At 44.6% G+C, this 12,139-nt stretch overlaps 1 protein-coding gene across 5 annotated transcripts in view; it reads right to left on the bottom strand.

The window, feature by feature from the left end:
- Positions 1-12,139, bottom strand: part of LOC116316991 (zinc finger protein 521) — an 88,770-nt gene that overhangs the window by 40,615 nt on the left and 36,016 nt on the right. For all 5 annotated transcript variants that reach the window (XM_031735648.2, XM_039602497.1, XM_039602496.1 and 2 more), the window contains exons 4-5: positions 4,307-7,818; positions 4,088-4,172 (exon numbers count right to left, since the gene is read on the bottom strand). In XM_031735648.2, coding sequence (XP_031591508.1) covers positions 4,088-4,172; positions 4,307-7,462 — 3,241 coding nt within the window. In that variant the 5' untranslated portion in view covers positions 7,463-7,818. The remainder of the gene's footprint in view (positions 1-4,087; positions 4,173-4,306; positions 7,819-12,139) is intronic.

Consider the following 12,139-nt stretch of genomic DNA (forward strand, 5'->3'; position numbering starts at 1 on the left):
TGTGTATGTGCTCTATGAATGAGCTCTAGAAACGGAGGGAACACCATCAGACGCACCTAATCAAAGAGGATTATAGGAAAAGAAACAAAGAATGAAAATACCACATTCTGCTTATGTATCAAGAGGGAAAAAAAGCACTTAATGGGGTAGTAAATGTGTTTCCACCAGGGCAGAGACAGTGATGGAGACCATATAATCAACATACACTGGCCAAGCTGCTCTAGGGGCCCAAGACAAGAGGATATGTGTCAAGGATAATTTGCGGCCCTTAGCAAGAAACAAAACAAGGCTTTCAGCTTCAAATACTGTTACAGTGTGCCTCCTGTCGGTTCTTCCAATAACAGCCAACACAATGTGTTTTGCCAGGTTGGAGCTCAGTTAATATGAAAATGCGAGCGCTAGATACTGAGACAGAGGAAAATTGAGAGATAGTGGACAGGGGGAATGAGAACGAGAGAACAGAGCGGAGGAGGAGAAACTAGAGGAGAGCTAAAGGCCTCTCACTCGCTCTCCTCTCCAGCTCTGTAACGGCCCACAGTGCCTGCTTCACACAGAGCGGCCAGCTGTACAGCAAATGTGCCTTTCCCTCTCCGCCCCCGAACCTTTCCACCCCTCCAGTGCCCCCCTTTGCCTGGGCCGACCAGGCCACTGGCTCCACTCTGTGAGAGAAGCCTCCTCCCTGACTTGGCTTCAAGCTCTGTGCTGTCACCAACCCAAAAAATCTGTAGAGGTGACCCCAAAAAACACTTTTTTGGGGGGGGATGTGGTTTGGTTTGTTTGTTTACAGTTGTCCTTCTCACTACTGCCACCTTGGCAGTAGCTACTTGGAAAGGACAGAAGTGAGATGAGAATGAGATTGAAAGCAGATATCACAAAAAAAGCTAAACCCTCTTTCACCTTCAGAACCCTTTAAGACAGAGCCCATGCTTCAAAACATGTCAGGGCTCTGAAAATCCACACAGGGACATTTGAAACAGTGCGATAAATGGGCCAAACGTGCCCCCCATGAGGCTCCAAATGTCATAGTTTACACTGGGGTCAAAGTGAAGCAATGGGGTGGCATGGTGGCATGCTGATAAAACCAAACAGGCTTTTGTGTCAGTGAAGGACCTTCAAAGGTCCTCTTAAAAAAAAAAAGAAATGAAATAAATGAACGGGGACTACTATTTAATTTTTTTTTCTGCAATGCAGTTATTACATCTCAAAACAAGAAATTTTTATTCACGAAGAGGCCTTTCTTCTAATCTCAAAGAAAAACAGAAAATTAAAGAATTGATAGTGACTGCGACAGCTGAAAGCTGTATAAATCTGTGTGTCTCTGGAGAAAAATCGGACACCCTCAATTCTGTAAGTGTGCCATGCCAAAAAAACTCTAAACTAAAGAGTGGCCAGCTGTCTTCTGGCCTGCTATTAAATTGCTCCTTGGATGGTGGCGATATCATTTTTTTCTCCATAGGAGTATCACACCAGGTCCCCAAACAGAGCGACCAGCTGTACAGCAAATGTGTACTGATCCATCTGGGCCCTAGCAGGCTGCAGCCTCCATCTTAAGACACGTGGGGCCGTTCACAGGCTTGGCTGGGGCTGGTCCGCAACACACCCTTCTGCACCCATGGCTACCTCCATCCCTTTCATTTACCTCCATTATCATAGTAAATGTTGAGTAGCTGAGCACCAGAGCTGCCCTTTATGTCTGAACCAGGAGCGTCATCATCTGAGTGTAATATCCATGCATCAAAATGTGCTGGCAGTCAGACAGAAGAGGCAGCCGCGACCACTTCGGCCTGATGGGAGGAGGTAAGGGGTGGAGGCTCATTGCGCTGGGTTTGAGGGAGACTATTGTATTACAAAGGCAGCTAATGTGGACTCGTCTGGGTGAGACGGGCTCAGGTTTTGTTGTTCCATACACTTAGCACTATGGTTATGTCACGGCACATCACTATATATAGAGTTATCAGTGTGAACTGACACCATGGAGCGGGGCATGGATGAAAACAACACCCCTATGAATCCAGCGTCTGCTCCATTACCTACGCTAATAACGCTGACAGCTGAGCGGAGATGACCCCAGCCCCCTGTTTCCCCTCTCCTGTGCAGATGGTCATTAAAAGGAGAAAGTGTCCCTTTTTTTTCTGTCGAAAAGATATTTAGAGCTTTTCCAAATGTGCATTTTTGGGGGTTGGTTTTTTTGGCCCAAATTGGCTCTTCAGTGATTAAAGTGTGGGTTGAATTTAACCATGCTCCAAATTAAACAGAACAATTTTTCAGAAGCTACGTAAAAGAACAAGATCAGCGCTTGAAACACGGCTCACGTGTCGTACCTCACGCCTTGTCCATTAAACACATTTCCTTAACTTTACTTCATTCTGCTCTGTTTTCCTCTTGTTTGTTTGACAACTTCACATTACAATGAGTTTTGTTTTCTCCTTATTTTAGAGATCACAAAGCAAACGTATCTAACAGAAACCCTTTTGAGAAGTCAGATGAAACCCGTGATCATGTTGAATACAAAGCGATGGCATATCAGAGAAGTAAGACATCAGACAATAACCCAATCACCTATCCTCCTGTTATCTTAAGCTGTCTGAATTCCACTATTACGGGGAAACTGTGTGCTTGTGCGGCTGAAAAACATAAAATAACCAGTAGGGGGGTTTGTTTTCTACCCTCCCAGTGTGCTCCGTGCCTGCCTTTGCGAGAGAAAGGACTAATGCTGGCATGGTACTGTATTAGGCACCCCCAGTAGACTAGTGGGTGAGCAGATCGCAAAGATGAATACAAAATACACACCTACACACTCTCAGCTCATCTCTCTCTTTTGCAAATACACCGCAGCATCAAAATCACAAATCACATGCTTCTGATTGTTTATGCACAAACAGTGGGTCCCTGATAGAATTGCCTACCGGTCCTGATAGAATTGCCCACCGTGTTTAAATTCACCTGCGCCTAGAAGCGTGTCCCAAACAGAGAGGCGGTTTGGTTCCAGATCAATGAGTCTCTCTCCCACTGAAGACAACAGATAATGCAGTGTAATGAAAGAGCCGCCAAACGAGCTGAATAAATGAATGAATAAAGGAACGTGAGACCGGAATTCAGACGCCTACTTACTGCAGGCAAGAAAACCTGTTTTCCAATTGTCTGTTCCCTATAAATTATTCTGCCTGCATACAAATGACAACCAAAAGTAGAGACATTTTGAAAATGTGGAGCTTAGTCGTACACCAGCACTCTTAGCTGAGAAATCTTGCGAAATGAAATGCAAAATTTGGAATATTTCTTTTGATATTAAACATCGAAATGGCAAATATCCATTTTTTCAGTTGATTTGACGTCATAAAAGGAGAGAGCATGAAAGTATAAAATCTAGTATGCAGATCTCAGTCATCTGAAAACAGTACTTGTGTGACAAGGTACAACAGACAAACAAACCAAAAATACATATAGAAGAACTAGAGAAATTTTGTCTTTTTTTCAGAAAATTGATTGATAATCTTTGGAATGATCAGAATGATCAAATCTGTTTGATATTTCAATATTTGAATAATCTGTGTATTTTATTTTCCACTACTTCAAACTACCTTAATTACAGAGTGGTTTGAAGTGGAGAAATTCAGCTTGAAGCATGCACACGGACCATATTATACCATTCACATGCATGGAGAAATGAAGCTTGTGGGTTTATGAAGGCACAACACTGGGGATGCAGTTGATGGTCAAATAATAAAATAATTCCACCTATTTGGTGATGTGATCCAGATACTTGTGAGCCTGAATGAGACAGGGTCAAATATTTTATTACATATCACATTTATTTTTAGTATGTGATTCATCTTTAAAAAGGTAGGAAAACACTGAAATTGGGTGAATTTTTCTTAATAATTTGCACACTGCGCGGATGAGATTTTAACACTTAAATTGCATGCCTAAAAGATATGTTGATTAAATTTACGCTAGATTTTAGAAACACTTGGGAAATTTGGACAAACATATTTGTATATATTACACAAGCACTGTATTTAATGACTCTTGTTTCTGGAGTATAACAGAAACCATAATAAATGAATCAGAAAGTGCTATCTCCTACCCAGCATGTGGTTGGCCACATGAACTTGGATGTCCCATTCACTGTAGAACACCATCTGACATTTGATGCACTGGTATGTCTTCTTCTGTAAATCAGACAACAGGGATTACAGTCAAGTGTGAATAAAAGATGCTATTACATGGTAGAAATATTTGTGTCATTTGTAAATTCTCTGCATGTTTTCAGTTACTTATTTAGTGCGAGGCTACTTAGCAATACCTCTTCAGTTTGCGATGGACTGGCTCTTGGCATGGGAGACACCTGGGGGGTCTTCAGGTGTCCACTGTTGCTGTCCCCAGCCTGTTCCCGATGCACTGTCTGGACATGGTTTTGCAACTCTGCCTCAGATTCAAACTTCACATTGCAGCTGGAACATCGTGTCTTGGCTGCAGACGAGGACGACGTGGAAGAGGATGAGGACGATGAAGAGACACCTTTGCCTTTTCCGTCTCCAGGGCTGAGACTCTCCCCTTGGACCCATGTGGCTGTAGTTGTTGCTGGAGTGGTGGCTCCCCCCTGCTGCTGCTGTTGCCTCCCTCCATTCACCGTTGGGCTGGAGCTCTTGGAGCCGGCAGCCGCCACACAGGACGCGCAGAGTCCATAAGGCAGTCCGTTGATGTCCAGCTTTACCAGGTCTTGTTTGGACCGGAAATCTTTTAGGCAGGAGGCACACTTGAAAAATTTTTGGGCGTGGTGTTGCTGCTGATTTTGAGACATGGCATTGGTGCGGCCCATGGGTTGGTTTGCGGACATAGTGCCTGTCTTTTGCATGTGGAAAGTACCATGGATCTTGAGCTCCAATGTGGAGGTGACCGTCTGCATGCAAACAACACAGCGGAAACCTGTAAGTGAGTTCCTCAGGTCAGGGTGCATCTGGCAGTGCTCCAGGAAGTCCTCCTCACTCTGCAGTGGCATCTTACAAATGCGGCAGCTCCCCGTGTCCAGACTCTTGCTATGGGTGACCTTGTGCTCTGTCAGGGTGAGCAATGAGGGGAAGCGCTCCCCGCAGATGGGACACATGTAGTGTTTGACAGGCCCAAGGTGGGTCTGCATATGTTCCCTCAGCCCAGCCTCAGAGAAGAAGGTACGGGAGCAAACATTGCACTTGTGGTTACCCTTGATCATCTCAGCCTTTCTTTTTATCATGGCACTCTCACCAGGGCGTATATTGTGATCTCTCAACTGGTGGTTAGTGAGAAGTGACTCCATAGTATAAGATGCCCCACATATGTCACATCCATACATGGGCTCTGCAGTGTCCACCTCTTCCTCACTTCCATCATGGCTGTTCTGGGACTCCACCACAGATCCACCTACTGCCCCTGAACCATGGCTGTTAGTTAGGAGACCTTGTAGCTCAGCATCTTCTTTAGGCTGGCTTTCCCCACCAACTACAGTAGAACCATTGGCGCCACAGTTCTGTGTCTTTCCCTCAAACACACAGTGTTTCTCCCTCAAATGTTTCTCCAAAAGAACAATGGCATGGAAAGCCTTGCTGCAGAAGCGGCAGTTATACTTCTTGCTATGGGTAGTGATGTGGCACTGCAGCTCCACTTCCGTTCCAAAGGACTCCCCGCAAAAAATACAGCGGTGGGCACGGCCTTGGTTTTCCAGGTGGCTGTGTTTGACGTGAAGCTGCAGGTCAGTCTCATGCCTGAAGTCCCAGTTACAGGAGGTGCAGCGGTACACTTTCTTCTCGTTGCTGTGCTTCACGGCCAGGTGGAGCTGAGTGGACACTTTTGAGTCGAACACCTCTTGGCACAGAGTGCAACGAAAGAACACAAAAGTATGCATGTCGAGTAGGTGCTTCTGCAGGTCATCCACCGAAGTGAACTGCTTGTCACAGCTTTCGCAGATGTAATAAGTGGACGTAATAGTGAAGTGAATTGTCACATGCTTTAGCAGAGATTCCTGGTTGGGAAACTCCTTGTTGCACTGCGGACAGGTGAGCTGAGGCTGCAGACCATCCAGATGCGTTTTGAGGTGAGTCTGGAAAAGGTCTAAGCTTGTATACTTGGCGCCACACTGGTTACATATGAACTCACTGGTGGCACGGGAGGCTGAGCTGCCTTGTTTCAGCACGGCAGTTTGTTCCACAGATATTGGCGAAGAGGGGCTGAGAGTGCGGAGGGATTTCTTCCCGTTGTTGATGTAGTTCAGGGCTAGTGGAATGTTCTTGTGATTCTCCTTGATGTGCTTGTTAAGCTTCAGAACACTGTTGAATATGGGGGAGTTGGTGCAGTATGAACAGGAGTACACTTCAACTATAGGCTCCTTGGGAGTTACAGCCAAGGGGGAGTCAAAGCGCAGGCTCCCCCCATCACAGTGAGTCTGGCGAACATGCTCCTCCAAGGTAGCCTCTGTCAAGAACCCCATGAAGCACTGGGGGCAGAAAAAGGCATTGCTCTCCTTGGCCACTGGACTGGGAAAGCCATGAGAGCAGCGGATGTGTTCCTGGAGGGCATTTAGGTCATTTAACACCTCAGGGCAGAAGTTACACTGAAGGAGAGCATCAGGCAAGCTCGCTAACAGGGCAGCGTGGTCCTCTGCATTGTGGACCTGCTTAAGATGTTCGTTTAGATTTAGTAAAGAGGGCAGAACTTCCAAACAAAACTGGCAAGTGTGAGCCTGCTCTGGCTTGTCCAGATGCATGGTTCGCAGGTGAATTTGAAGCACAGCCAAACTGGAGAACACTTGCTTGTTGCAGTAGATGCAACTGTAAGAGACTTTAGGCTGCTTAGAGGAACGTCCTCCCATGTCTGAAGTGTTCTGTGCAGCCCTCTTTCTCCTTCCCCTGGTCTTGGGCACAGGTGGTGCTGTCTCCACCATTGTGGAGCTGTCAACGGAGAGGTTGGAGTCTGGAGTTGTGCTAGACACAGAGGTGTAGCCTACAGTCAGCAAGGAAGGGCTGTTACTATGGTTACTAGATTCAGGGAGCTGGTGGATGTCCATATGAGCATAGAGGTCCTCAACAGACAGAAAATGCTCTGAGCAGATAGCACAGGCGTGGCCCTTCCTATCTCTGCTGTGGGCTTGGTCAATGTGGGTCAGCAGGGTGCCCTCATCGCTGAAGGGCTCGTGGCAGTAGATGCACTGCAGGGTGGCGCCCAGGCCTCCATCCTCTGATGGGGAACACTCAGGGTGGCACTCCGCGATATGCCTCTGGAGCTCTTCTGGAACATCGAAGCCTTCCTCACACCGGCTGCATTTGCGGGTTTCCTTCAGCTTCCATTCATCAGCCCTAGAGAAACTGGAGCCGGTGCCATCTTTGCCCCTTTCGTGTACTTGCATGTGGCCGTGAAGAGAGCTGGAGGAAAGGAAGCCTCGACGGCACACAGGGCACTTGTGGGGTTTGTTGGAGGCGTGGGTTTTCATGTGGATTTTGAGGTGATCGCTGCGGGAGAAGGCAGAGTCACACTCTCCGCAGTGGTACTTCTTATCACCCGTGTGTAGCTTCACGTGTCGATCTCGGCTCCGCTTGTGTTTAAACAGGCGGCTGCAAAAGGTACAGCTGAAAGGCAGCTTATCACCGTGGCTCTGCTCGTGACGCTTGAGGAAGCTCAAACGACTGAAAGACTTGTCGCAGAACTGGCATGGGTACGGCAGGCCAGGGCCTCCTTCTTCCTCGCCAAAATCATAGTCCTCACAGTGTCCTGGAGAAGTCTGATCCTTACTGGAGGGAGATGATGCTGGCCAAGAACACGATGGGTCATCCTCAAGATCAGCACCGTCTGGAGAAGAAGACAGAAAGAAATGCAGAAACGAGGGCATGAAGGGCAGGTTAGAGGGAAAAAGATGGAGGAAAAAAATGGAGAAAGTGAGCGAGTTGGTGGTGTTTTGTAAGCTAGTCACTATATTAGCAAGTCATTAGTCTTGAAAAGGTAGGCCACCGTGGCGTTATTTGTCATAGTAATTATAAGGTTGTGGTGTATGATTTTCGAATTCTTTGCAATGTAGACCATTTTTTCTTCAGCAGAAACAATACCTCTCCTTAGGTGTTATCTAAAAAGTTACATTAAATATGCAATTTAAAGTATAATTAGAGAAGAGAATAAGTGGAAATACTTTTACTACAATTAACCTTGTATGTGGCCATGTAATGGCTTAGCCCACTGTGACTCAAAACACAATCTCTCTGACATTTAAAGCCAACACAAGACAATGGGTCTACTCTAGGATGTAAGCCCTGCATGAGGTAAATTAGAACATTTCTATTATTCCTGAAGAATTACTTGAATATTTTTGAATAACAAGAGCCCTTGAAATGACCTTAAGACAAGAGAAAAACAGGCAAAAGCAGTTTTAAGGATGAAGGAGAAGATTAAATATGCAATTTAAACCACAGCTATGCATAGCCTTTGGGAACGCTCTGCTGCAAAACGGATGATTTTCATGAAACATAGACCCATCAGAACATCAGTCAATAGATATCAGATTATAGAATATGCATTATTACCATATTTGTCTGTGCGGTCTGCGTTAAGCTGTGAGGCAAGTGATCGTGGATGGATGAATGTGCCATCCATGTTCTGATGCAAGGAGGGGTGGGGGGGTAGGTGGCTAGTGGTGGCTTACTGTCTCAGTCAAGGACAAGCAGGTGCAGAGAATGACCAACTTTTTTTTTACAATCAGTTTAATGTGTTCCTATTCACTGGCTCCAACATTCCAATCCACTGGTTCACTGTGCGGTTATATGCATGGAAAACAGAGCACCACTTTCCACAGGTTCAAAAGGTTACAGGCCACTTCTTCCCGCTGCTGAAATCTAAGTGCTGTGAACTTCCTTACCTAAATAAAACAACATAATCCCAACCTCTTCAGAAAAAAAAAATATGTCAAAAGGCCATAACTTGGAATGGGAAAAACAAGAGGAAGCTGCAAAGATTTATGAGAGGGACGGAGGAAAAGCATGAGCTCTTTCCAGGATCCAACCTCTGTACTCTCCTTCAGCTGACAAATCTAAGTCTTTCTCTCTCTCTCCCCCTTTCTGTTGTTTTTGCTGGGAGATCTGCCCTTTGTCAGGATATCATGCCCTCTCTGAGCACTTACCCCCATCAGGGCCTATCTTCAGGAAACAGATGGGGTCGGAGGCCATTCCCTTGCCCCTCCAAACTGCTGAAAGCGGCACATTGAGAGCCCACCTCCACACCGTGGCCCTCCCGGAAACCTCCCACCCCTGGCAAGGCGCCCACTCTGTACACACATCTCACTGAAGGAGCAAACCTTGCCTGATTTACTTGCTTTATCTTTCATACATGTCTCAATGTTTTCTCTCTCTCTCTCTCTCTCTGGTTTGAGGGAGGATGGGTGACTCAGTGCTATGCCCTCCTCCACAGAGGGGGCGGATCTGCCCTATCTCATACTGCCTCTCCGGGTATAGGAGAAGAAGACAGTGCAAGAAGAATGACCCCAGCCAATGCCTTACAGTCAAACGTATTGGCTTCGAGACAATAGTATAAAACAAACAAATAAATGGTTCTGTATACAAGGCTAAATGAAATTCTGCTGTCTTAAATGAGGATGTCTTGATGCCTTGAGACATTACTAAGCTGTCAGGACAATCTCATTCCATTCTCGTTGTTTGTTTGCTCCATGTATATTATTTATTTAGGGCCTTACGGTGACGACATATATAGAGTAATATCTGATTCATATATATGGACGTTGCAGTGAAGTGCTTTGAATAAGTAGCTATGTTAAAATTTGTGGCTGGATAGGAAATATAACACAGTTAGTAATAATGCATCATTTGATTTCGAGTTCGACTGCATAGGGTATAATCACACTGGCCAACAAATACGTTATAGCCATGCTGTAACCAGTAGACAAAGCTCCTCCTTTTGTGCTTCTTCACCTATTTTTTGTGGTGAGTCGATAGATAAAACTATAGAACTGCAGTAGTTTTACTCTCTACCACTCACCCCCACCCAACCTCACACCAAACACACACGCACACAGAGCAAGAGCGCACTTGTGTGCATACACTGACAAGAATATACATGTGCACACATAGCATGTACACATAGAATACACAGATACAAGTCCAATGGCCGAAGCAAGTGTGTGAACAACTGCAGATGAAAGAGCAATCTTCCTCAGGAGACCTCAAGAGGAAAGAGAGAGAGAGACTTGTTTTTTTTCCTTCTTCACCCAGACAAGAAATGCCCAGGCCTCAGCAGCAGCCTGAGTAAATAAAAGAACGGGCCTTACTTCCCTGTCTCTCGGGCCGGGGGCCTGTGCACGCCAGCACTCTCTGTGCCGCTGCCAAAGGGGATGCTGGGGCCTGAAAAACTACACCCTGCAGCTGAAGGGCTGTCTTTGTTGGTCTGCCAAGGCCTTCCTGAGCATCCTCCAGCCAACAGCCTGTCACGTCCTGGGAGGAAGACCTCCATCTTAAGGCCTGTCCCTCTCTGGGAGTTCTGTCCCTACCCCCCTCCCTCCTTTTTTTTAATGTCTCCTATATGGAACAAAACAACCTCATTTGGAGTTCCCCTATAGGGAATGGCACAAAATGTGCCACAGCCACATTTACCAGAAAGATAAACATTAAAGTCGAAGCTAAAGTAGCTAAGAACTTCTTAAAAGTCACAAAAATATAACTTGGCCCGTGAAGTTCACTGATCAAAATATGCTAAATTAATAAAGACGTTTTCTGTTCTATACAAATTATGTTTTCTTTTTTTTTTCCTGGTACTGCAGAAGTAACCACTGAGAATTCTCGATTCACACGCAGGTCTCAGTTTCCTCTAAGCCAGTCTGAACTGCCTTTTGTGCACCACTTCCTCTGTGTTCATTTATAGCACCCTTTCCCAAAGTAAATACCCCTGTTCAAATAAGATCCCTAATGCTGGGAACAGGTACGCTTACCATTTTTCTGCACAGCAGAATAGCTTTCCAAGCCCCTGAAGAATCTTTTATTTATGCAATTAATGCATTTGAAAATTAGCATGCATAAATATTTTTTGAGAGCAAGTCATTAATTTTCATGATGACATTGTTTCCCTTTGGACTTTAACACATATGGTGGCAAACTGTGTCTGTGTTTTAAAAGCTAAATGATACAAAAAATGTTTAAAGAATAATGTCTGTTGATTTCTTTGTAGACAAATACCATTGTGTCTCAGTATAATTTGAGCGTAAGACCTCAAAAGAAGGCAACAAAGACGGATTTTCACATAAACAGTTCTTCAAATGTATGGATGTATGCTGTGCTTAGCAGTGGCACAATAAATAAAATATCTAAGTTACTGATATTCAAATCTAATAAAGCTCCTTTCCGTTAGAGACTGCAAAAAGGGAAACAAAGGTATACGTTAAAGTTCAACTGGCAGAAAAAAAAAAATTGAAATGGGATTATAAAAATATTTTAATGACCATCATATATTTGTAACAGGAATGAGTGCACACAAATGTAACTGAGTCTCCTGTTAAATGTAACTGAGATAAAGCATGGGTGCTTGGTTTGACATTTGGTATAATATTTAATGCTTTTGCATGTATATCCTAAAAAACTGTGCATATTGCTTTGCAAAGGCATTTTATTGCTTTCATACACATGTACATAATGTCTCGCTTTTTAAAGATGTTTATGAAATGTCTCATACAATATGAAACAACTGAGCAAAAACAGCTACATTTGTATTCAAGCTGATTTCGTGCAGAGCCTTTAAAATACTGAAAATATCCTTGATTATTTTATTCCAGCTGGCTCAAAAAACAAACCATGCCTCAGTTGACCAAGTGTTTTTTTTAGGGGGGGGGTTTCGGGATTTATTATTTTTTGTTATCTACACTGTTTTAGTCCACATTATGAAAAGTACAAAAAAATCAATAAAAAAGACAATTATCTACCTTTTTTTGTGTTTCAGAAAATTAAATTTTTGCAGTTACACCCTCTTTAAACCTTTCAGGGACCGCATCATTTGGGAACAACTCACTTCTGGTGCCCAGACCTTCGTGTCTGAGGCGCTGGAAGCTGTTCATGATGCCTTATCACTGTCTGACAGCACCAGAGTACATCTCCTCTATTTAGGAAGCCAAACTCTTATCCAG

This window comes from Oreochromis aureus, linkage group 18 (assembly GCF_013358895.1).
Source record: "Oreochromis aureus strain Israel breed Guangdong linkage group 18, ZZ_aureus, whole genome shotgun sequence".
NCBI lineage: Eukaryota > Metazoa > Chordata > Actinopteri > Cichliformes > Cichlidae > Oreochromis > Oreochromis aureus.